General features: G+C 45.0%; 1 protein-coding gene across 3 annotated transcripts in view; it reads right to left on the reverse strand.

Annotated features, from left to right (window-relative positions):
• The window catches only part of LOC148518976 (fatty acyl-CoA hydrolase precursor, medium chain-like), a 50,875-nt gene that overhangs the window by 13,020 nt on the left and 13,573 nt on the right, over nt 1-24,282 (reverse strand). For all 3 annotated transcript variants that reach the window (XM_088476778.1, XM_088476777.1, XM_088476776.1), the window contains exons 4-9: nt 19,555-19,693; nt 16,070-16,203; nt 14,445-14,598; nt 12,318-12,431; nt 10,396-10,491; nt 5,621-5,761 (exon numbers count right to left, since the gene is read on the reverse strand). In XM_088476778.1, coding sequence (XP_088332904.1) covers nt 5,621-5,761; nt 10,396-10,491; nt 12,318-12,431; nt 14,445-14,598; nt 16,070-16,203; nt 19,555-19,693 — 778 coding nt within the window. The remainder of the gene's footprint in view (nt 1-5,620; nt 5,762-10,395; nt 10,492-12,317; nt 12,432-14,444; nt 14,599-16,069; nt 16,204-19,554; nt 19,694-24,282) is intronic.

Consider the following 24,282-nt stretch of genomic DNA (forward strand, 5'->3'; position numbering starts at 1 on the left):
TGATTGGGGAACATACGCATCTTTGTGTATCTCTGGGTGATTCCCGAACATACACATCGTTGTGTATCTCTGGGTGATTCGGGAACATACGCGTCTTTGTGTATCTCTGGGTGATTGGGGATCATACGCATCTTTGTGTATCTCTGGGTGATTCCCGAATATACATTTCTTTGTGTATCTCTGGGTGATTGGGGAACATACGCATCTTTGTGTATCTCTGGGTGATTCCCGAATATACATTTCTTTGTGTATCTCTGGGTGATTGGGGAACATACGCATCTTTGTGTATCTCTGGGTGATTCCCGAACATACGCGTCTTTGTGAATCTCTGGGTGATTCGGGAACATACGCATCTTTGTGTATCTCTGGGTGATTGGGGAACATACGCATCTTTGTGTATCTCTGGGTGATTCGGGAACATACGCATCGTTGTGTATCTCTGGGTGATTGGGGAACATACACATCTTTGTGTATCTCTGGGTGATTCGGGAACATACGCATCTTTGTGTATCTCTGGGTGATTCCCGAACATACGCATCTTTGTGTATCTCTGGGTGATTCGGGAACATACGCATCTTTGTGTATCTCTGGGTGATTCCCGAACATACGCATCTTTGTGTATCTTTGGGTGATTCCCGAACATACGCATCTTTGTGTATCTCTGGGTGATTGGGGAACATACGCATCTTTGTGTTTCTCTGGTTGATTCGGGAACATACGCATCTTTGTGTATCTCTGGGTGATTGGGGAACATACGCATCTTTGTGTATCTCTGGGTGATTCGGGAACATACGCATCGTTGTGTATCTCTGGGTGATTCCCGAACATTACGCATCTTTGTGTATCTCTGGGTGATTGGGGAACATACGCATCTTTGTGTATCTCTGGGTGATTCGGGAACATACGCATCTTTGTGTATCTCTGGGTGATTCCCGAACATACGCATCTTTGTGTATCTCTAGGTGATTCCCGAACATACGCATCTTTGTGTATCTCTGGGTGATTGGGGAACATACGCATCTTTGTGTTTCTCTGGTTGATTCGGGAACATACGCATCTTTGTGTATCTCTGGGTGATTCGGGAACATACGCATCTTTGTGTATCTCTGGGTGATTGGGGAACATACGCATCTTTGTGTATCTCTGGGTGATTGGGGAACATACGCATCTTTGTGTATCTCTGGGTGATTGGGGAACATACGCATCTTTGTGTATCTCTGGGTCATTCGCGAACATACGCATCTTTGTGCATCTCTGAGTGATTGGGGAACATACGCATCGTTGTGTATCTCTGGGTGATTCCCGAACATACGCATCTTTGAGTATCTCTGGGTGATTGGGGAACATACGCATCTTTGTGTATCTCTGGGTGATTCGGGAACATACGCATCTTTGTGTATCGCTGGGTGATTCGGGAACATACGCATCTTTGTGTATCTCCGGGTGATTCGGGAACATACGCATCTTTGTGTATCTCTGGGTGATTGGGGAACATACGCATCTTTGTGTATCTCTGGGTGATTCGGGAACATACGCATCGTTGTGTATCTCTGGGTGATTCCCGAACATACGCATCTTTGTGTATCCCTGGGTGATTCGGGAACATACGCATCTTTGTGTATCTTTGGGTGATTCCCGAACATACGCGTCTTTGTGTATCTCTGGGTGATTCGGGAACATACGCATCGTTGTGTATCTCTGGGTGATTGGGGAACATACACATCTTTGTGTATCTCTGGGTGATTGGGGAACATACGCATCTTTGTGTATCTCTGGGTGATTCGGGAACATACGCATCTTTGTGTATCTCTGGGTGATTCCCGAACATACGCATCTTTGTGTATCTTTGGGTGATTCCCGAACATACGCATCTTTGTGTATCTCTGGGTGATTGGGGAACATACGCATCTTTGTGTTTCTCTGGTTGATTCGGGAACATACGCATCTTTGTGTATCTCTGGGTGATTGGGGAACATACGCATCTTTGTGTATCTCTGGGTGATTCGGGAACATACGCATCTTTGTGTATCTTTGGGTGATTCCCGAACATACGCGTCTTTGTGTATCTCTGGGTGATTCGGGAACATACGCATCGTTGTGTATCTCTGGGTGATTGGGGAACATACACATTTTTGTGTATCTCTGGGTGATTGGGGAACATTCGCATCTTTGTGTATCTCTGGGTGATTCGGGAACATACGCATCTTTGTGTATCTCTGGGTGATTCCCGAACATACGCATCTTTGTGTATCTTTGGGTGATTCCCGAACATACGCATCTTTGTGTATCTCTGGGTGATTGGGGAACATACGCATCTTTGTGTTTCTCTGGTTGATTCGGGAACATACGCATCTTTGTGTATCTCTGGGTGATTGGGGAACATACGCATCTTTGTGTATCTCTGGGTGATTCGGGAACATACGCATCGTTGTGTATCTCTGGGTGATTCCCGAACATACGCATCTTTGTGTATCTCTGGGTGATTGGGGAACATACGCATCTTTGTGTATCTCTGGGTGATTCGGGAACATACGCATCTTTGTGTATCTCTGGGTGATTCCCGAACATACGCATCTTTGTGTATCTCTGGGTGATTCCCGAACATACGCATCTTTGTGTATCTCTGGGTGATTGGGGAACATACGCATCTTTGTGTTTCTCTGGTTGATTCGGGAACATACGCATCTTTGTGTATCTCTGGGTGATTCGGGAACATACGCATCTTTGTGTATCTCTGGGTGATTGGGGAACATACGCATCTTTGTGTATCTCTGGGTGATTGGGGAACATATACGCATCTTTGTGTATCTCTGGGTGATTGGGGAACATACGCATCTTTGTGTATCTCTGGGTCATTCGCGAACATACGCATCTTTGTGCATCTCTGGGTGATTCGGGAACATACGCATGTTTGTGTATCTCTGGGTGATTCCCGAACATACGCATCTTTGTGCATCTCTGGGTGATTGGGGAACATACGCATCGTTGTGTATCTCTGGGTGATTCCCGAACATACGCATCTTTGAGTATCTCTGGGTGATTGGGGAACATACGCATCTTTGTGTATCTCTGGGTGATTCGGGAACATACGCATCTTTGTGTATCGCTGGGTGATTCGGGAACATACGCATCTTTGTGTATCTCCGGGTGATTCGGGAACATACGCATCTTTGTGTATCTCTGGGTGATTGGGGAACATACGCATCTTTGTGTATCTCTGGGTGATTCGGGAACATACGCATCGTTGTGTATCTCTGGGTGATTCGCGAACATACGCATCTTTGTGTATCCCTGGGTGATTCGGGAACATACGCATCTTTGTGTATCTTTGGGTGATTCCCGAACATACGCGTCTTTGTGTACCTCTGGGTGATCCCGGAACATACGCGTCGTTGTGTATCTCTGGGTGGTTCGGGAACATACGCATCTTTGTGTATATCTGGGTGATTCGGGAACATACGCATCTTTGTGTATCTCTGGGTGATTGGGGAACATACGCATCTTTGTGTATCTCTGGGTGATTCGGGAACATACGCATCTTTGTGTATTTCTGGGTGATTGGGGAACATACGCATCGTTGTGTATCTCTGGGTGATTCCCGAACATACGCATCTTTGTGTATCTCTGGGTGATTCGGGAACATACGCATCTTTGTGTATCTCTGGGTGATTCGGGAACACACTCATCTTTGTGTATCTCTGGGTGATTCCGGAACATACGCATCTTTGTGTATCTCTGGGTGATTGGGGAACATACGCATCTTTGTGTATCTCTGGGTGATTGGGGAACATACGCATCGTTGTGTATCTCTGGGTGATCGGGGAACATACGCATCTTTGTGTATCCCTGGGTGATTCGGGAACATACGCATCTTTGTGTATCTCTGGGTGATTGGAGAACATACGCATCTTTGTGTATCCCTGGGTGATTCGGGAACATAGGCATCTTTGTGTATCTCTGGGTGATTGGGGAACATACGCATCTTTGTGTATCTCTGGGTGATTGGGGAACATACGCATCTTTGTGTATCTCTGGGTGATTCGGGAACATACGCATCTTTGTGTATCCTTGGGTGATTCGGGAACATATGCATCTTTGTGTATCTCTGGGTGATTGGAGAACATACGCATCTTTGTGTATCTCTGGGTGATTCGGGAACATACGCATCTTTGTGTATCCTTGGGTGATTCGGGAACATACGCATCTTTGTGTGTCTCTGGGTGATTGGAGAACATACGCATATTTGTGTATCTCTGGGTGATTGGGGAACATACGCATCGTTGTGTATCTCTGGGTGATTCGGGAACATACGCATCGTTGTGTATCTCTGGGTGATCCGGACATCTGGATCCCAGCCGTTTCTCTCTGTGTTAAAAGGGCATTTATGGGTGTCAACTGGGCGAGGGGCAATATGCACAGAAGAGAGTGATCTCTTGGGAGTATCGTGAGTGTGTTCTCAGAGCTGCGTCCGATTTGTGCGTAGGGTGATGGCTCTATGGCAGTCAGCAAGGAGGAGGCTGTGTAAGTGCCGTTACTAGAGATGGCAGCTGCGGATGAATAAACAGTGGCCGGCGCAATGTATGCATATGTGCGTTAGCATATTGTTAGCGGTCCACGGACCTACGTGTAACTCAGAATCAGACTCTATATAAAGCAAAGACAGGATTCCACCAATACCTACTTAATGTCATGTGTACATTTATTATGATATCAATCCACAGTCCCTTTCATTCTAAAGGGTCTATTTACTAAGCAGTGTTAGGAGACAGAGTGAAAAGTGATAAGGTTCCAGCCAATCAGCTCCCAACTGTCATTTTTCAAACACAGCCTGTGAGATGACAGTTGGGAGCTGATTGGCTGGCACCTTATCACTTTTCACTCTGTCTCCTAACACTGCTTAGTAACTAACCCCTAAATATTCCTGGTATCAACAGAATTGAACATTGGGTGCAGATCTTGTTCCTAAGGACACTGTAACAGTTACGCCCCTGGAATTGGCCATTCATGGACTGCTATAAAATGTCACCCACAAAACCCCTCCCATGCAATGATATAATATGCACACCTGATCCTTGCAGCTAATCTGCAAGGTTTACCTGAAGGTAGAGAGTGGAAGGATTACCAATTGATGTGGAACTACAAGTCTCAGCATGCCAGGGAAGTCTGAGTTTTTTTGTACTGGCAACAACGGGAGAGCAACCAGTACACCCCCCACACTCTTGGCAAAGCCAATCTGCTCCTGTTTACCTCTGGTGCTTTATTTCAATGAAAGCACCGGACAAGAAGCCACGACAAAAGTCCGCAGTAGGAGCTGCACACGTTAGTAACCGGTCAGAGAACCGGCAACCGTCTGCCGGTTATAATAGTCTTTTCCCGCTATGTCCGCCAAAAATAACATGTGAGTGCAGAAAGGGGGCAGCAAGGTGTGCAATAAGCAGGACCTGGGAGTCACCACGTGGGCCGAGGCTCCCGGGGCATCAGCCCTCTCCCAAGGCAGCCATACATGACACCTGGCAAATTTTACTATGAATAAAATATAATTTTTCCACACACAAAGCTGGGATTTTATGAGCGTGGGATATTTATGCTTTTCCCAAAGTGTCCCCCCACAATGTCTTACCTGGGGAAGTATCCAGCCAAACTCCTGAGCGTTCACTCCAAGGAGAAATGGGACCTTATTGCTTTCCTTGCCTGCCAAAATCTCTTCTGCTGGTTTGGGTAAAAAGACGCCATCCACACAAACAGGCAATGGCAGGAAACCCTGTGGAGGGAGACAGTGACGTCTATTGTACATCGTTACATCCTAAAGCATTTACCCTCCCAACAAAGATCCGTAATTGGGTCACACAAACATCAGCACATGTCAGAAGATGGTGGCAGCACAGGCCCAATGTGGGCTACCAGGAGGTGTCTGTGCCCAAAATAGCTGCAAATCAATGTAAAGTCAATGAGATTACTTTATTTTACTGGTGTGCTCTCATCTTCTGTAACTTTACTACATTGCTGTGTGCTTATAACTTCATTCTATGCCTTTCAGCAATGTCATTATACCATCATGCAGAGTTATTTATTTTCATTGCTTTAGGATGTAACCAGGAGCGTAACTCGCAATCACAGGCTTAACAGCAATATCTGAGAGGGTGAAGGAATCCATATCTTCATACTTCATGCCCCTGCTGAGCATTTCTGATTTGCATGGGGCTATAGGCGTCCAGAGTGAAACCACATTTGGGCTTTCAGATTTAATGTGATCACAATATAAATGCGTCTACCGAATACTGTTATGGGTAGTTCCGCTAAAAAAAAAATAAAAAAAAATTGCTGATGATATAAATACATGACAGAGAAGCACAGAGGAAAACCATAAGTCAACAACCTATTTGGTAAAATGATTTCTCTTTTTTTATCCCCCTGTCCATTTTGTCAGCCATCGTCGGTTAACAACCATAAATGGTTGGTCGCCGATGGTTTTGTCATTGATGGCGGGGATCCAATGGTTCTCCGCCATCGATAGCGCTGAGACACGCAATCTGTTATTTCCCTCCCCCATGTGCTGGGTTTTGGAGCTTAGCTTCGCCCCCGACATGGCCCGCGAAGCCACACTCTCAATTCCTGATTGGCTGCAGAGACTAAAAATGTTCCTATTGTAGATTTTATTGTGGGGTATTCATGAAAGCTTGGAGAGAGATAAAATGGAGAGTGATAGAGGGGTTTATGTAGCAGTGGAAAACTCTTTATCAGTGATAACAGGGCCTTTCACAGCTTCCTGCTGTTCATAGAAGGGGTAGTAGTATGGGGAGAGCGATTCATAGAAGCAGGGAGAAGTCAGCTTTCCGTTTCGCTTCTAACAAATTTTTCTCCATCTCAGGTCGATGTAATGAGCCCCCCGAGGGGAGAAGAGCAGGGAAGACAGCAGTCCTCCCGCCATCTCCTCCCTACTCTCCCCGCCCCCTTTCCTGACACCGGCCAATCAGAGGAGCCCCAGGGAGAAAGTGGGAGAAAAAAGTCCACTGCCTGCTCCTTGTGTGACCGGGACAGAGGTTCAGCAAAGAATATGTTTATTATAAAGACCCTGCCTCGTGAAAGCCTAATAGCGAAACACGCGTCGGCGTTCTCGCTGCTTGCTGGAATCTCTGCAAATCATTTAATACAACATAACTAGCTGTGCCGTGCATGTGACCATTTTCAATATAATACTAACCTGAGTGTCCGCTGTATAGGGAAATAACATCATGCTCCTATACATATGGAAATAATGTGAAATACGCGGTGGTTACTCTGTGTCTTCTGTTCCCCATGCTTGTAACGTGAAATACACTTACATTTGCCATGGAACTGACTGTCAGGTACAGGAAACCTAATATCGGTACAAGTCCCATGATGTGGATATGAATGTGTTCGGAAGATTAATGTACTATATACTATATTAATGTACTATATTAAACCACCGCTTAAGCGGATTCCCAGCTCCCACAGTGAATGTGTGAAGCACTCTCCTGTAGGGGTTAGATTGGTGCGACTGTGAGTTGCACCAGGATCTTATAAGACAATTATAACTTGGATTAATCCGTAATACTAGATATGATCAGAAGATTATCCATATAGGAGGCACAACTGAATCTCATAAGCGTTTAAGGGATACAAAGATAACAATTTTTCTACAATAAGGGATACTATAAGCATAATCCCAATGCAGATTTTGAATGTCCCCTTAAAATATACATAGTATCTCTTAGTACAACATATCCATTTAGGTCACAATATATAAAGGGATTGGCAGCTAGGTATTATAATGTTCTTTAAGAAGATTCAATAAGACACAAGCAGTGACATACTTTTAACTACACTTTTTTCTATCTTTGTCACAATTATTTTTCTGTTTTATATTTCGCTATTCATATATAAAATAAAATGTAATTTTAAACAATCCAATAAAGGTAAAATTGTAACTATTTTGTGCACCAGATATAGACGCCCTTTCTCTCTCCCTTGACTAATTAAAAGACCTGAAATATGACCTGAGTCAGTAATGCCCACAATTCTGTCCCCACGCCGCCACTCAGCTGCAAGCGCTGTTCTGTCTGTGAGGGGTATTCAATATGGGAGCGATAACATCATTTTTGCGTTACTAGCGGAGCTATGACGTCATTATCGCAGGTTTAACTTTTACACTGTATTCAATATCAAAGACTTATCGCAGTTTTGAAAAGTCTTTGATAAAAAACAGGGATAAGTGTCGAAAAAAAGTGCAGAATTGGGGTTTAGGGGTGCAGGCTTAAAAAAAATAGCCTGCACCCCTGGGAATGACATTTAAAAAAGAACTGTGTCAAATTTAAAAAAAAAAAAAAAATAGGGACACCCCATAAAATGAAATAAAAAATTGGGGTGAAAAAAAAAAGGGAAAAAATTGTTTAACAATAGGGAAATAGGTTCAGGGCTATTCTGCAAGTATGCGGCATTCTAGGTGTTTTCTCGAATAGATTATTAGTGGCAGGTGTTTTCTAGAATAGATTTATAGCGGCAGGTGCACAAATGCAGAATTTTTAAAAACTGACTTTAGGGACATCAAAATATGCTAGTACCCATTTTCATGTACCCCAAATTTGATGGGACCACTTAAAAAAACGAAAAAAATAACCTAAGTGCTCTTCTGCATCACTTCTTCAATGTCGGGAAAAAAACACCTGCTGCGGCTATTTAAATCCCCGACTTTCATTTAAAGGCTAAAATGGGGGGACCCATAGTGTTCCCCCATGTTTTTACAACTTTAGGGGGTCTTACAATTTTTTTGAGGAAAAATTCGTAACTTTACGCAAATCCAACTTCGGAGGTTCCCATTTTCGTTAATTTTATATTGAATACGATACTTTAACGCAGGTAAAAACTCCGATATGAAACGTTAACTTCGACAGTGAAGTTAACGTTCCATATTGACTGCGTCACAAAAGGCAATTTCTCCCCCGATTATATACTCCCTGCTCGCCCCTGCACCCCTCCCTCCTTCCCCCCCAATCATCCGGTGTAATCCACCCTGCTGCCCCTAGCTTGCTCGGCTCCCCCCCCTGGCCCTGTTCTGCTGGAAGAATTGCCGCGCTACCGGCGCATGCATACAAGAGAACCTGGATCCAACACTGCGATGTCTCCGAGGACAGCGGCAGCTGGAGACTGGATCGCTGCGCCGGAAAGGTAAGTATTTACAGTATGAATTGCTACTTAACACAGCTATATATCGCCTCGAACCAATGCCATATATAGTGAAAAGTAACAAATCATCTAGCTAGATCTACATGAGCAGACCCCAAAGTACCAACCAATCAGCTCCTGTCATTTTTCTGTGAGTGCCGCCTCATTGCGCACTATTTATTAGGATCGGAAATCCAGGAGGGTGTGGAGTGCTGGTCCAGCTATACTGTATATAGGGCGGGGAGTACTAAGCATCGCATCCACCATACGGTACATACCGCATTTTCCCCTTTAGTACATCCCGCCCATAGACAGCTGTGTGGCCTCTTTATTTCCAAGTCATATAACAGCTATTAATAATAAGGTATACATGGCAGGCTGTGATATGACCCAAGTATAGCGGTACTGCAGCAGCCTGACGTTTGATGAATCAGTGAGTCAGACAAAGGCCCTGATTCAGACCCACTCGCGAGCGGCTGTCCGCTCGCAAGTGGGTCGATGTTCTGCACTGAGCATGCGCACGATGGAGGGAGCTCCGTCGTGCGCATGCGCCAGACGCGACGAGCGAAGGACTTTCCTTCGCTCGTTGTGTCTGATCAAAGGGGACGTGCTGTCGATGTTGAGTGACAGCACGCCCCCTTTGGTGGGCGTGCCGGGGGTGTGCCTCCCTGACGGGGGCGTACCTAAGGGAACGCCTCCCGTCAGAAGCCGGCCCACTGACATCACTAGTGATGTCAGTGGGAGTGATTTTGGCTCTGATAGAGCCAAAATCACTCCGGGCCTTGCGGTTGAAAACCTCAACCGCAGGCTCCGGCTCGCAGTGGCGATGGTCGCGATGGTCAAGACCATCGCGGCCATCAAACTGCACGCTCGTATAGGCTGTGGGTGGTGACCCACAGCTATACGAGCGTCCAGGAGGACGCTCCATAGTTATGGAGGCCGGCCCTCATTCAGAGCGTACGGCTCTGAATGAGGGCCAAAGACTCCAGGGATAACTACACAGGTTCTACAGTACAGCGGCATTTATTGCAAACACTGAACTATCATCGTGTAGGCCTCTGTCTACACTGCATCTAAAATAACCAGATAACTAATAATACTCTCCTGATATTCATGTTCAAACCTTATTACAACTATACGCAGTTTTGATGATAATGTCCTGATAATTATATGTATCTATTATAGTCCGGATGAAGCGATGATAAAACGTACCATTACTGCTGCCACAGAGAGAATTTCCTCCTCTGATTTCCTCCTCAAGCACTCCGCCACCGAGGCCGGGTCACAGCCTGATAACTGAGCCACTAACTGCGGAGTCAAATATATATTATACGTACACGAGACACTACAAGAAATGAGCCAAGTGTCACATCAAAGTCTGAGGACAAGCGTAATAGCCAAAGAATTGCGGCAAGTGGCCAGTTTGCAAAATCAGGTTGGTTTTGCCAAAAATGTCCCCTTTAAATCTTGCGTCTAAGTCGCTGCAATACGGCACTTACCGCGACTCGCAGACTATTACATTTAGCCCTGAGCTGCTTCATAACTAGCAATTTGGCACAAATAATGGGAATACTGGACTGTCCTTTACAAGGACACTTTACTATAATTGTCTATAAATGTTTTTTTTATTAACAATATGTGTTATACAATGTGACACATATAACCAAGCATTGATTACACTTTCATATAGCCTTAAAGCATATTTACATTATTAAGTTTAGACCAAAGGGTGTGATAATCAATTAACTTAAAATATAGGCCCAATATTACATATGATCTGCAGTTCCAATGATTCTCTGTCATCGATGGCACAATCTCTCCCCTCCCCCTCACGTGCTTAGCTTCACCCCCATGACCCACAAAGCTCCGCCCCCACTTCCTGATTGGCCCACTATCTGGCAAGTATTAAAGCAGGGATGACCATCGGTGGATGAAACTATCAATGGTTCTCAGCCAATTGTTTCATACCATGGAGGTCAACCACCTTTGTTATCATCGATAGCAACCATTGATGGTTAGCCCACCGATGGCCATCCGTAGTGTCAGCCCTACAGTGATCATATTGGGTCTGAACCAAAGATTGACTCTATTGCAGCCAGCACTACGTCTTTATGCCAATACTGCAGCCGATGGGCTTCCTACTGAGACATCACCGGCTGCGGTGCTAATCTGTTACACCAAGGGAGATGGCACCTACCCCATGGCAGGTGCAAAGTCTCTATTTAAACATGGCCACCATGGCCACCAGGGATAGCCGTCCCCGTTACCTCCCAGAAACACCCACCAAAATTGCATGGATCTGCGTCTTTGTGCAATAACCATCGGGATGCGTGTGATACACTGACGCATTTGGAGACGGAAAACATCGGCCGCTTGCGTGAGCCATCGATACCTCTGAATCAGAACCATTATCTTTATGTTTGAAAATATTGACAGGGTAAAAATGCAATAAAAGTACAATACTATGATACTTGTGTATTTCTGTGTGCGGGGAAGGGTCATCGCAGCACCAGCAAACACTTCCTATGCCTTTATATGTACAGTACACGGGACGGACACAGGTTTCATTTGCCAAGTGGTCACAGACAGACTGCAAACCACAAATCCACAGACGTCTCTGCAGCGATTGCTCAGTGCAGATATACACAGGGAAAAGGAGACGCGCTGCCCCAGCTGTCTATGTACGACACATCACCACAGGGTGGTATTTAGCTAGCGGATAAGACAATATGTGGGCCTGTCCCGTGACATTATGAATAATAATCTATCATTTTTCCCAGGCCAACCTATACGGCAATTGTGCCGCCTTAAACACAAGAAGACAGAGGGGTCTATTTACTAAGCAGTGTTAGGAGACAGAGTGAAAAGTGATAAGAAAGTGATAAGGTGCCAGCCAATCAGCTCCCAACTGTCCAAACACAGCCTGTGAGATGACAGTTAGGAGCTGATTGGTTGGCACCTTATCACTTTTCACTCTGTCTCCTAACACTGCTTAGTAAATAGACCCCAGAGTGACTTACCTAAGTTCTAAGTGACCGTGGGAATGGTACATGGATGTCAGCCGTCCTGTGCTGTCATTATTTTACAGGGCACCAAATGATTAATAATAATAACACATAGAAAGGAGTACGTACATTTCTGTATACAATGAGATCTTTATCCCGGCTGGCCGCTAGAATAGACATGGTCATGACCCCGCTCTCAGCGATGGCTCTGTGGAACAGGCCCTTAGATAGAGGCGATAGCACCTGGGAGGAGAGACAGAAATCCTCATTCCTCATATGTATTTATAAGAGGGCCCGGAAGGAATACGGCCCATGGCATAACCGAGCAACTGGCCAGCGTCCTGAGTAAGGTCAGGGCTTGTGCAAGTGTGCGTGAGGCTGCGATGGTACTCACTGTTACCGATGGTTTCACAGTCCTGCTAAACATTACGGATATGTGGTAAGTAAAGTGGGCGTTCTTATGTTATGCTGCGAGGGCATAGCGATCACGATTAATTAGCATACTATCGCAGTTGAACTGCGTGCGTAAACGCTATTGCAGTCGCAGTTGCGTATGATAGTGAATCAGGCCCATAGAACTCTGTTTTCTGTACATGGCTACAGTATATAGCTCTGAGATGGGAGAAAAGTGCAGCTAAGGATCGTTACACCTACAAGTGTGAGCACACAGCTGCTAAGTAACAACAATCACTGAGCTTGTCTCAGGGTACTGACGTTGTGCTCATGGAGGAAGATGTCTTGGGTGTAATGTGGGCATGTGGAAAGTGGGCATGTTTGGGAGGAAAGTGGGCATGTTTGGGTGGAAATTTGGCATGTTTGGGGGGAAAGTGGGCATGTTTGGGTGGAAATTTGGCATGTTTGGGGGGAAAGTGGGCATGTTTGGGGGGAAAGTGGGCATGTTTGGGTGCAATGTGGGCATGTGGAAAGTGGGCAAGTTTGGGGGAAAGTGGGTATGTTTGAGTGGAAAGTGAGCATGTTTGGGTGGAAAGTGGGTATGTTTTGGGGGAAAGTGGGCATGTTTGGGTGCAATGTGGAAAGTGGGCAAGTTTGGGGGAAAGTGGGTATGTTTGGGTGGAAAGTGGGTATGTTTTGGGGGAAAGTGGGCATGTTTGGGTGCAATGTGGAAAGTGGGCAAGTTTGGGGGAAAGTGGGTATGTTTGGGTGGAAAGTGGGTATGTTTTGGGGGAAAGTGGGCATGTTTGGGTGGAAAGTGGGTATGTTTTGGGGGAAAGTGGGCATGTTTGGGTGCAATGTGGAAAGTGGGCAAGTTTGGGGGAAAGTGGGTATGTTTGAGTGGAAAGTGAGCATGTTTGGGTGTAAAGTGGGCATGTTTGGGTGGAAAGTTGGTATGTTTGGGTGGAAAGTTGGCATGTTTGGGTGGAAAGTGGGTATGTTTGGGGGGAAAGTGGGCAAGTTTGGGGGAAAGTGGGTATGTTTGAGTGGAAAGTGGGTATGTTTGGGGGGAAAGTGGGCATGTTTGGGTGGAAAGTTGGCATGTTTGGGTGGAAAGTGGGTATGTTTGGGGGGAAAGTGGGCATGTTTGGGTGGAAAGTGGGCATGTTTGGGTGGAAAGTGGGCATGTTTGCATGGAATACTGTAGGGGGAAGTTTGGGTGGATTGGGGGTTTCAAAATTCCCAATGACATGTTTATTAAAAAAATAAATAAATGAAAGTGTAACACTGAAGTACTGCAGCTAATACACAATATAAAATACAGTTACTGCACAACAGCACTGGCGAGAGGAAACGCCAAACATCCAAGACCTTAATTTCTGTGATGCCTGGCACCATGCTCTCACCGCAGAGTATTGATACATTCATGGGCAAGGCTATGATGGGTGTAGAGTGTACACAGGCCCCTGGGTACAGGGGTGCCCACACTGCACACATTTCTTTTTAACCATTTAACTGTCAACTTTGTTATTGTTTCAAATGTTACTCGAAAATGTATGATTTATTAAACTGAATTAAGTTAAAAACATTTAATTTAAAAAAGTATATATTTTAGTTAAAACATTTGCACCCCCCCCCACTGTAAAAAGTACCTCCCATCTCTCCCACCCCCACCCCAGTAATATATTCTGTCAGTCACTGCTACATCACTGCCTGGGAGCCAGAGAAATCCGTTCTGCACGTGTCAGTGATCTGCACATTACGCGGCACAGATCGACAAACATGGGAAATGTACGTAAACCATTGGGTTTGCGTACATCTATGTATCAGGCCCATATTGTACATACACCATATAGGACTTACCAGAGCTGAGACGCTTACTCCACCGGCTGATTCACCAAATATAGTGACAGACTGGGGGTCACCTCCGAAATCTGCAATGTTTTCCTGTATCCATTGGAGGGCGGCAACTTGGTCGAGTAGCCCATAATTGCCATGTAATTGGCCGTCCCCTGTGCTGACACATGTAATGAAACAGTATATTTACAAGCGCAGATGGACAGATGAAAGACATGTGGCATTGTGAGATAATATAGGACCACAAAACCTAAAACCAGATGCACAATGTAAAAGGTTATTTCTGTACCATTCACAAAAACGTACACACACACACAGACACACGCACACAGACACACGTGCACGCACACACACACACACACACACACATAGACACATACACACATAGACACACACATGCACACAGACACACGTACACACACACACACACATAGACACACACACATGCACACAGACACACACGCACACAGACACACGTACAAGCACACGCACACAGACAAACACACACACAGACACACACACACTGCCATGAGAGTAGTCCAGCCTCTTGGATCCCACCAACTTAGACACCTCCTACCAAAACCTCTCCACCCCCATAAATTGCGCCATAGCATAGTACATGGCCACGAATCACAGCACCAGGACCTTCCAACTCCCAATTCTGCCTCTTCCTGGAGTTGAGAATTTAAAAGTAGGCAAATATGATATACACACATATGATTTACCTTACTCCTAAACACCTGATTTTTGTCAGGACAGCCACAATTTTGGAAGGCCGTCCTGCAATCAGGATTTGGGAAGAGGGTGGGGTTGGAAGGAGTTGCACGGTATGTAGGCAGGGGCCTCCATAGTGTGAGGCATAGAAAAATGGCATTGTTCTTTTAACCCCCACCAAAAACCCCTGTGGTCTAGGCCACACACCCATATCGTGGCCATATTGGAAGATATGGAAGCTATTGTTCTCTGTTATTAGGCACTTTAAACAAAGGTCAGATAAAGAGGCTGACTGCAGTGTTAACAATCATAAATCAAACTTAAATAACACCTGGAAGTGTTTTATATATATCTATATACATACATATATATATATATATATATATATATATATATATATGTAGCTTGTAGTTTGGCACTTGCAAAAAGTACAAAGTAAGATGTCCTGGTGCCTTCCTTGTGTAAGCATATAAACCAAGGACCCCCTCATCAGGAACACACTGAGTCTCCTAGAGAAGAAATAGGCGGCACTCTGTGGTATGGAAAAAAACTTGTATTAAATAAGTAACATGATACACCAAAAGTGTCGACGTTTCAAGGTCTCGGCGGATCTTGTCATCGGGACCAGTGTAAAAAGTGTCCTGATGACAAGGTCCGCCGAGACCTTGAAACGTCGACACTTTTGGTGTATCATGTTACTTATTTAATACAAGTTTTTTCCATACAACAGAGTGCCGCCTATTTCTTCTCTAGGAGACTCATCGTGTTCCTGAGGGGGTCCTTGGTTTATATGTATATATAATATATATATATAAAGCACTGTATAAATATGCACGTGCGTGTATGTAATCTATTTAGTTTGCAGTTACTTTGTGCTGCGTGATGTGGTGTAACCAGTACGCAGATGGCAGCTGTACCTGAGGAAGCCCAGAATTCCCAGCCTGTACTGAATAGACACAAATACGACATCTTCATAGGAGCTGAGCGCAGACCCATCATTCATACTGGCTAATCCGATCAGGAGTCCTCCGCCATGTATGAAGACCATCACCTAGACAAAGCAGGAGAGTGTAGGGGCCTTAATACACTTCATATACAGCTGCCACAATTCCCATATCATCTGTAATTACATCAATATCACAACAAGCCTGTTCTTAAATTAGAACTGGTCATAAAAATAATCTTATTATGCTGTAAAGGAAAAATAACTGTACTGTTATATAACACTTCCTAAAATGTATATAAATGGGAGTACCACCCCCACATATTATCTGTGACGCATTACACCACCACTCCATTACAGATAGCGGAGTCTTCCCTCAAATCTTTAGGTCAGTGACCTTTCCAGTCCTGGCAATGCCCCCGAAAACAACATACACCAAACCACAGCAATAACGCCACACGTTGCCAATAGGTCCCGTCCCCAAAGATATTCTATTGTGAGAGCATTATTATTTACATCTCAATTAAATTGTCAGGATGACTGTGTGAGGGGATAAATAATGATGACTGTGTGAGGGGATAAATAATGGTGACTGTGTGAGGGGATAAATAATGATGACTGTGTGAGGAGATAAATAATGATGACTGTGTGAGGGGATAGATAATGATGACTGTGTGAGGGGATAAATAATGATGACTGTGTGAGGAGATAAATAATGATGACTGTGTGAGGAGATAAATAATGATGACTGTGGGAGGAGATAAATAATGATGACTGTGGGAGGAGATAAATAATGATGATTGTGTGAGGGGATAAATAATGATGACTGTGTGAGAGGATAACTAATGATGACTGTGTGAGGAGATAAATAATGATGACTGTGTGAGGGATAAATAAGGATGACTGTGGGAGGAGATAAATAATGATGACTGTGGGAGGAGATAAATAATGATGATTGTGGGAGGAGATAAATAATGATGACTGTGTGAGGGGATAACTAATGATGACTGTGAGGGGATAAATAATGGTAACTGTGTGAGGAGATAAATAATGGTGACTGTGTGAGGAGATAAATAATGGTGACTGTGTGAGGGGATAAATAATGATGACTGTGGGAGGAGATAAATAATGATGATTGTGGGAGGAGATAAATAATGATGATTGTGTGAGGGGATAAATAATGATGACTGTGAGGGGATAAATAATGGTAACTGTGTGAGGGGATAAATAATGATGATTGTGGGAGGAGATAAATAATGATGATTGTGTGAGGAGATAAATAATGATGACTGTGAGGGGATAAATAATGGTAACTGTGTGAGGGGATAAATAATGATGATTGTGTGAGGGGATAAATAATGATGACTGTGTGAGGGGATAAATAATGATGACTGTGTGAGGGGATAAATAATGATGACTGTGTGAGGGGATAAATAATGATGACTGTGTGAGGGATAAATAATGATGACTGTGTGAGGAGATAAATAATGATGACTGTGTGAGGGATAAATAATGATGACTGTGTGAGGGGATAAATAATGATAACTGTGTGAGGAGATAAATAATGATGACTGTGTGAGGGGATAAATAATGATAACTGTGTGAGGAGATAAATAATGATGACTGTGTGAGGGGATAAATAATGATGACTGTGCGAGGAGATAAATAATGATGACTGTGCGAGGGGATAAATAATGATGACTGTGCGAGGGGATAAATAATGATGACTGTGTGAGGGGATAATTGATGATGACTGTGTGAGGGGATAAATAATGATGACTGTGAGGGGATAAATAATGGTAACTGTGTGAGGGATAAATAATGATGACTGTGTGAGGGGATAAATAATGATGACTGTGTGAGGGATAAATAAGGATGACTGTGTGAGGGATAAATAAGGATGACTGTGTGAGGGATAAATAATGATGACTGTGTGAGGGGATAAATAATGATGACTGTGTGAGGGATAAATAATGATGACTGTGTGAGGGGATAAATAATGATGACTGTGTGAGGGGATAAATAATGATGACTGTGCGAGGGGATAAATAATGATGATTGCGTGAGGGGATAATTGATGATGACTGTGTGAGGGGATAAATAATGATGACTGTGAGAGGATAAATAATGGTAACTGTGTGAGGGGATAAATAATGATGATTTTGTGAGGGGATAAATAATGATGACTGTGTGAGGGATAAATAATGATGATTGTGTGAGGGGATAAATAATGATGACTGTGTGAGGGGATAAATAATGATGACTGTGTGAGGGGATAAATAATGGTGACTGTGTGAGGGGATATATAATGATGACTGTGTGAGGGATAAATAATGATGATTGTGTGAGGGGATAAATAATGATGACTGTGTGAGGGGATATATAATGATGACTGTGTGAGGGATAAATAATGATGATTGTGTGAGGGGATAAATAATGATGACTGTGTGAGGGGATAAATAATGATGACTGTGAGGGGATAAATAATGATGACTGTGTGAGGGGATAAATAATGATGACTGTGAGGGGATAAATAATGGTAACTGTGTGAGGGGATAAATAATGATGACTGTGTGAGGGGATAAATAATGATGACTGTGAGGGGATAAATAATGGTAACTGTGTGAGGGGATAAATAATGATGACTGTGTGAGGGGATAAATAATGATGACTGTGTGAGGGGATAAATAATGATGACTGTGTGAGGGGATATATAATGATGACTGTGTGAGGGGATAAATAATGGAACTGTACAGAATACTGCACTCATCAAGCCGTCTGAACCGCACCGTAACAGAAACTGGGTAATGTCCTATAGCAAGAATATTGTATACATACCTACAGTAATACTGACAAAGGGCCTCATTCAAAGATGTGCGCAAGCCCAATGGTTCAAGTACATCTCCGATGTTTTTAGATCTACGTATGAGCAGAAGCCGCACTGCGCTTGTGCCGAGTCGGGGCTGCGATGTCGCTTGCAGTGCCCCAAACACCCGAAGTGTGATTGACATGCTGCTGACATTTGGGGGCGGAGCTGGAGCAGCGTCCAAAAAAACGGGGACATGTCGGTCCTGTTTTCGGGGTGTGCTGAAGCCAGTGTCTGTGTCCCTGGATGCAGCGTCACTGGTTTCAACAGCCTGTATTTCCCGGCCATCCTAAGGCTTACCCAGACGACCTATGTACACGCAGATGAGACATGCTGTATCCTCCTGCGGCATTAGCATATTATCACACAGACGCTGCGTCCAAAGACACAGCAGCTGTGCGATTAGCGTCCATCTCTGAATTACACTCAAAAATACAAAAAGAAAAGGTTAATTTAACACGTAAATAATAATAATTGGTAAATGGAATTCTCTGATGTAATTCTCCATACATCCTGAATGGTCATTAGATGTACGAGAACTGAAAGGCAGCACCGAGTCTCCCCCAGGGGACCGGCTATAGCACAATACGTACAGGCAATGGCGCATTCCTGGCTCTATCCGTTGGCGTGAAGACGTTCAGGTACAGGCAGTCTTCTGAAGGTGGGGGCAACTCAAATGAGCTTTTATAACTTGAGGCCCATCCCTCCATAATATCTCTGTGCTGTAAACACCTAATCATAAAAGATACAATAAAATAATGTAAGAAACATCTTTCCATGAGTTCCGAGCACTACGGATACAGAAATAATATATTTCCAAATAAAATTTCTATGAACACTTTTCTCATCTCACAACTTATTACTTTTTCAGTTAAAATTTTTTTTTTCTATTCATTTATTGAATAAATTTGAGAGTACATTGAAAGAATGCAACAAGCTATGATATGAAATCATCCTAAAACAATTCAAATCAGCGAAAAAGATATAAACAGTTTTATGCAATACAATTAGAATTGGCTTATAGAATTGACCAGAGTAGGTAAGATTGGAAATAGGGGTGAAGAAGGTGAAAGGGGAAAAAAGAGAAGAGGAAGATAAAGTACTGTAAAGGATAAAGTAAGGGGGAGCGAGTCGGGGAGGAATTTTGAATTAGGAGTTACAGTGGAAGTGATCATCACGGCACTAACCAAGACCGGGGAGGGGTACATTTTGATAAGAATACCAAGGGCTCCAGATAGATTGGAACTTCTGGACAGTGTTGTTCCGTAAACTAGTAATGTATTCCATTTTTGCTACAAACCAAATTCTGTTCACAAGTTCTTGTCGGCTGGGAGTGTTCGGGGCCTTCCAATTAAGGGCTATCTGATACCTGGCTGCTGAAGATATGTGAAGAACTAGTTTATTGGAGATGTTGGGAATATTATCGATCAGAGCACAGAGTAGAAGATTAGCAGGGGTGGGAGAAGTCGGGGGTCTAAGGAGTTGAGAGAGCAGGGTGCAAACTATGGGCCTGATTCAGACCCGCTCACGAGCGCCGAGCGCTCGCAAGCGGGTCGATGTTGGCCCAGTGCGCATGCGCACGACGTAGGCGGCTCCGTCATGCGCATGCTCGAGATCCGGATAGCGACGGGCAAGCCGTCGCTCCGGGTCTCGCTACAAAGGGGGCGTGCTGTCGATGTTGAGTGACAGCACGCCCCCTTTGGTGGGCGTGCCAGGGGCGTGGCTGCCCAGACGGAGGCGTTCCCATGGCTCTGATAGAGCCGAAAGCACTCCAGGGCTTGCGGCAACAAGACCCTACCAGAAGGGTCTCATCGCAAGCCCGATGGTCGCGATGGTTTTGACCATCACGACCATCTTCTTGGCCGCTCGCTATAGCTGTGGGTGGTCACCCACAGCTATATGAGCGGCCAGGAAGCCGCTCTAAATATTAAGAAGGACGGCCCCGATTCAGAGCGAGCGCTCAGTCAGAGCGTCCGGCTCTGAATCAGGGCCTATGTTCCAGAATGGGACGATCAGGGGACAGGTCCACCATGTATGGAAAAATGTACCTACTTGACCGCAACCTCTCCAACATAGATTAGAAGAGTTAGGATACATCTGATGGAGACGTTCTGGCACTAAGTACCACCTGGTGTACACCTTGTAAGAGTTCTCTCTGATGGCTACGCTGATAGAACACTTTGAGATAGCTAAACGTATAATATCCCAAGCCTCCTCTCCAAGGGATAAGCCCAGATCTGATTCCTAGGCCTGTTCATGTACTTCAAGTGGAGGAGACTCCAATGCCAGAATAGAATGGTATATAGATGAAATAGCTCCCTTGTTATTACATTTATAAATGCATAGTCTTTCAAAGGGTGAGGGGTTGGGCGAGGAGAGAGCAGAGGAAGATGAAGTCACAAAATGGCGGATTTGTAAGTATTGGTAATGTAGAGTATTAGGGATACTGTGTTTTCCTTGAATATCTGCGAAGGACAGAGGGGAGAATGCCCCGACGATATGGTGGAACCTTGTAATGCCGGTCCAGGGGCGAGCCATTTTCAGTTAAAATTTTAACCCTTAGAAAAAAATAAAATAAAACAAACACACTGTCCCTTCCATATGGGTTTTTGGCTTTCTGTAAAGAACAGATGTTTTTCTATGGGGTAAATTCACTAAGAATCGTGTTTGACTTCTAAAGCAAATCGCTGGAGCGTGTTACCGACTGAAAATCACAAATCTACTAAGCAGCGGTATGATCTGTGCAGGCTTTTGTGTGTTACAAATAAAGGGTTAATGTTAAAACTGGTACTGGAAAATTGGGGGGGGCGGCATGAGGTACCCCCATTTTTCCAGTAACCAGCACCCGACTGATCCAGCTGAGAAGCCTGCACTACAACAGGAAAACACACGGTGTGGGGTCCCTCTGCCAATATGTAAACCCAGCCCTAAACTAGTCAGCCCAAGGTTGGAAATCCTCGGACAGTTGGGAAAATAAAATGGGGTTACCCCTCCCAAGAATCGACCAGCCAGCCCATGGCTCTTCCCTGCATCCCTAGTGGCGTTGCTGGGGTAATTGTGTAAAATAAAGTAACCGAATGATTAGTATAAGAAAAGAGGTGGTTTAAACCTCTAGGATGGGGCTGGCATGTTTGCAGAACACTTGATTAGGTAGCCTATAGCATGGGGGGGGGGGGTTTATAGAGATATTTATATAAGGGGTTAGAAGTGTGGGCCAAAGCCTCTTTGTTTCCACCCTCCCTCGATTTTTTTAGCCATCAATTTATCTGCCAAATCAACATCTGTGTCTTTATTTACTTTAGTTTAAGGGTAAGTGGTTTGCACACATGACACACCTCATACGATAGAAGGTTTATAGAAATAATATTGTTCTCTACAGTGGGAATACAGGTCCCAGCAAGCCTACGCTGGCATGATGGAACTACAAATGCCAGCATGCCCAGACATAATTTCCAGCCCTGGGGCTGGATTTACATTATGTCAGGGTGATCCCACACTGTGGGCCTGATTCAGACCCGCTCGCGAGCGCAATGCGCTCGCAAGCGGGTCGATGGTGGCCCAGTGCGCATGCGCAAGACGGAGCCGGCTCCATCATGCGCATGCGCGAGACCCGGATAGCGACGGGCAAATCGTCGCTCCGGGTCTAGCTACAAAGGGGGCGTGCTGTCGATGTTGAGTGACAGCACGCCCCCTTTGGTGGGCGGGCCGGGGGAGTGGCTGCCCAAACTGAGGCGTTCCTATGTGAACGCCTCCGTTTGGGGGCGGCCCCACTGACATCACGAGTGATGTAAGTGGGAGAGATATCGGCTCTGTTAGAGGCGAAATCTCTCTGGGGCTTGCGGCCACGAGACCCTACCACAAGGGTCTCGTCGCAAGCCCAATGGTCGCGATGGTCTTGATCATCGCGACCATCTTCCTGGCCGTTCGCTATAGCTGTGGGTGGTCACCCACAGCTATGCGAGCTGCCAGGAGGCCGCTCTCAAAAACAAGAAGGATAGCCCTGATTCAGAGCGAGAGCTCTGTCAGAGCATCCGGCTCTGAATCAGGGCCTGTGTGTCTCCGTTCTATAGTGTAAGCACCCCTCGGCTGGTTACTGGAAAAACCCCATTCCAGTTTTACCCTCGCCCCCGATTTTCCAGTACAGGACCGGGCTCAGGGGTCCGGGGCTGGTCACGCTTTTGGGGGGAGGAAGGTATCCCACAGACATTTAAAAAAAAAAAAAACATTAACCCTTTCATTGTACAGTCACACAACAAAGCCTATTCCGACCTGTGCAGTGCTTCGGACAAACCCGCCGCTCACAAACATCTCTATTTATTCTTCCATTCTGATGCGACTTTGCTGTGATTTGGATCGTGTTTGACCACACGATTCTTATTAAATCCGTGATTTCTATTCTTAAGTTTATGGAACGCGTCCCCTATAATGTGACCTGCAATCCAGGATGTCCGCAGTGAACAGGGTGCTGAAATACCTGTACTGTACGCCCTTTGCTCATCTGTGCGATGGCACCGCCCCCCACTCTTCCATTCCCGAGAGCAGTCGCGATTACTATCATCTCCACTACACCGTGCCAGGTGCAGGCGATCAGTGTGAATTTGGCGTCCTATCTCCATACGCATGACTCTAAGTTGCTACATGCCCACGACACAACCCAAGGAGCAGTTCTCCTGCCTCCATCCACATTGTCGTCATCCGCATGCCACCCAGAAACGGCCGTAGGGTAACGACCAAGACGCGTACGACTCTGGATCTCTCATGCAGCCAACAACACGTGTGGTGTGCTAAAAATAACAATTGCTAGATGCGGCCACATTAGCATGTGAATCGGAATAAAGCCCTATATAATTAATGCCTAGGGGTAAATTTACTAAAGTGAGAGTAGGGGTAAATTTACTAAAGTGAGAGTTTTTAGAAGTGAGTTTTAAAAGCGATGTTGCCCATAGCAGCCAATCAGATTCTACTTAACATTTAACTAGCACCTTCTAGAAGATAATAGCTAGAATCTGATTGGTTGCTATGGGCAACATCACTTTTAAAACTCACTTCTAAACACTCTCACTATAGTAAATTTACCCCCTAGAGTCAGGGCGGCTATGAGAAATATTGGGTGCTGGTACCAAGGGGACTTGGCTGCATTGTGTGTGGGGCCTGGCAAAGCTTTCAGGCCCCATACAGAGTACGGCTGAAGGGGAGTGGCTACATAATGTTGGGGGTGTGGCTGACCCCCATTGGTAGGTCAGGGTCTCAGTACTTTGGACATCACTCCTTCCTTTCCTCTTGGAGACAGTTTTACCCAGGCAGGGGTGTGCAGGGAATTT

The sequence above is a fragment of the Taudactylus pleione genome, unplaced genomic scaffold (genome assembly GCF_031769625.1).
Source record: "Taudactylus pleione unplaced genomic scaffold, aTauple2 ptg000194l, whole genome shotgun sequence".
In the NCBI taxonomy this organism is placed as follows: Eukaryota; Metazoa; Chordata; class Amphibia; order Anura; family Myobatrachidae; genus Taudactylus; species Taudactylus pleione.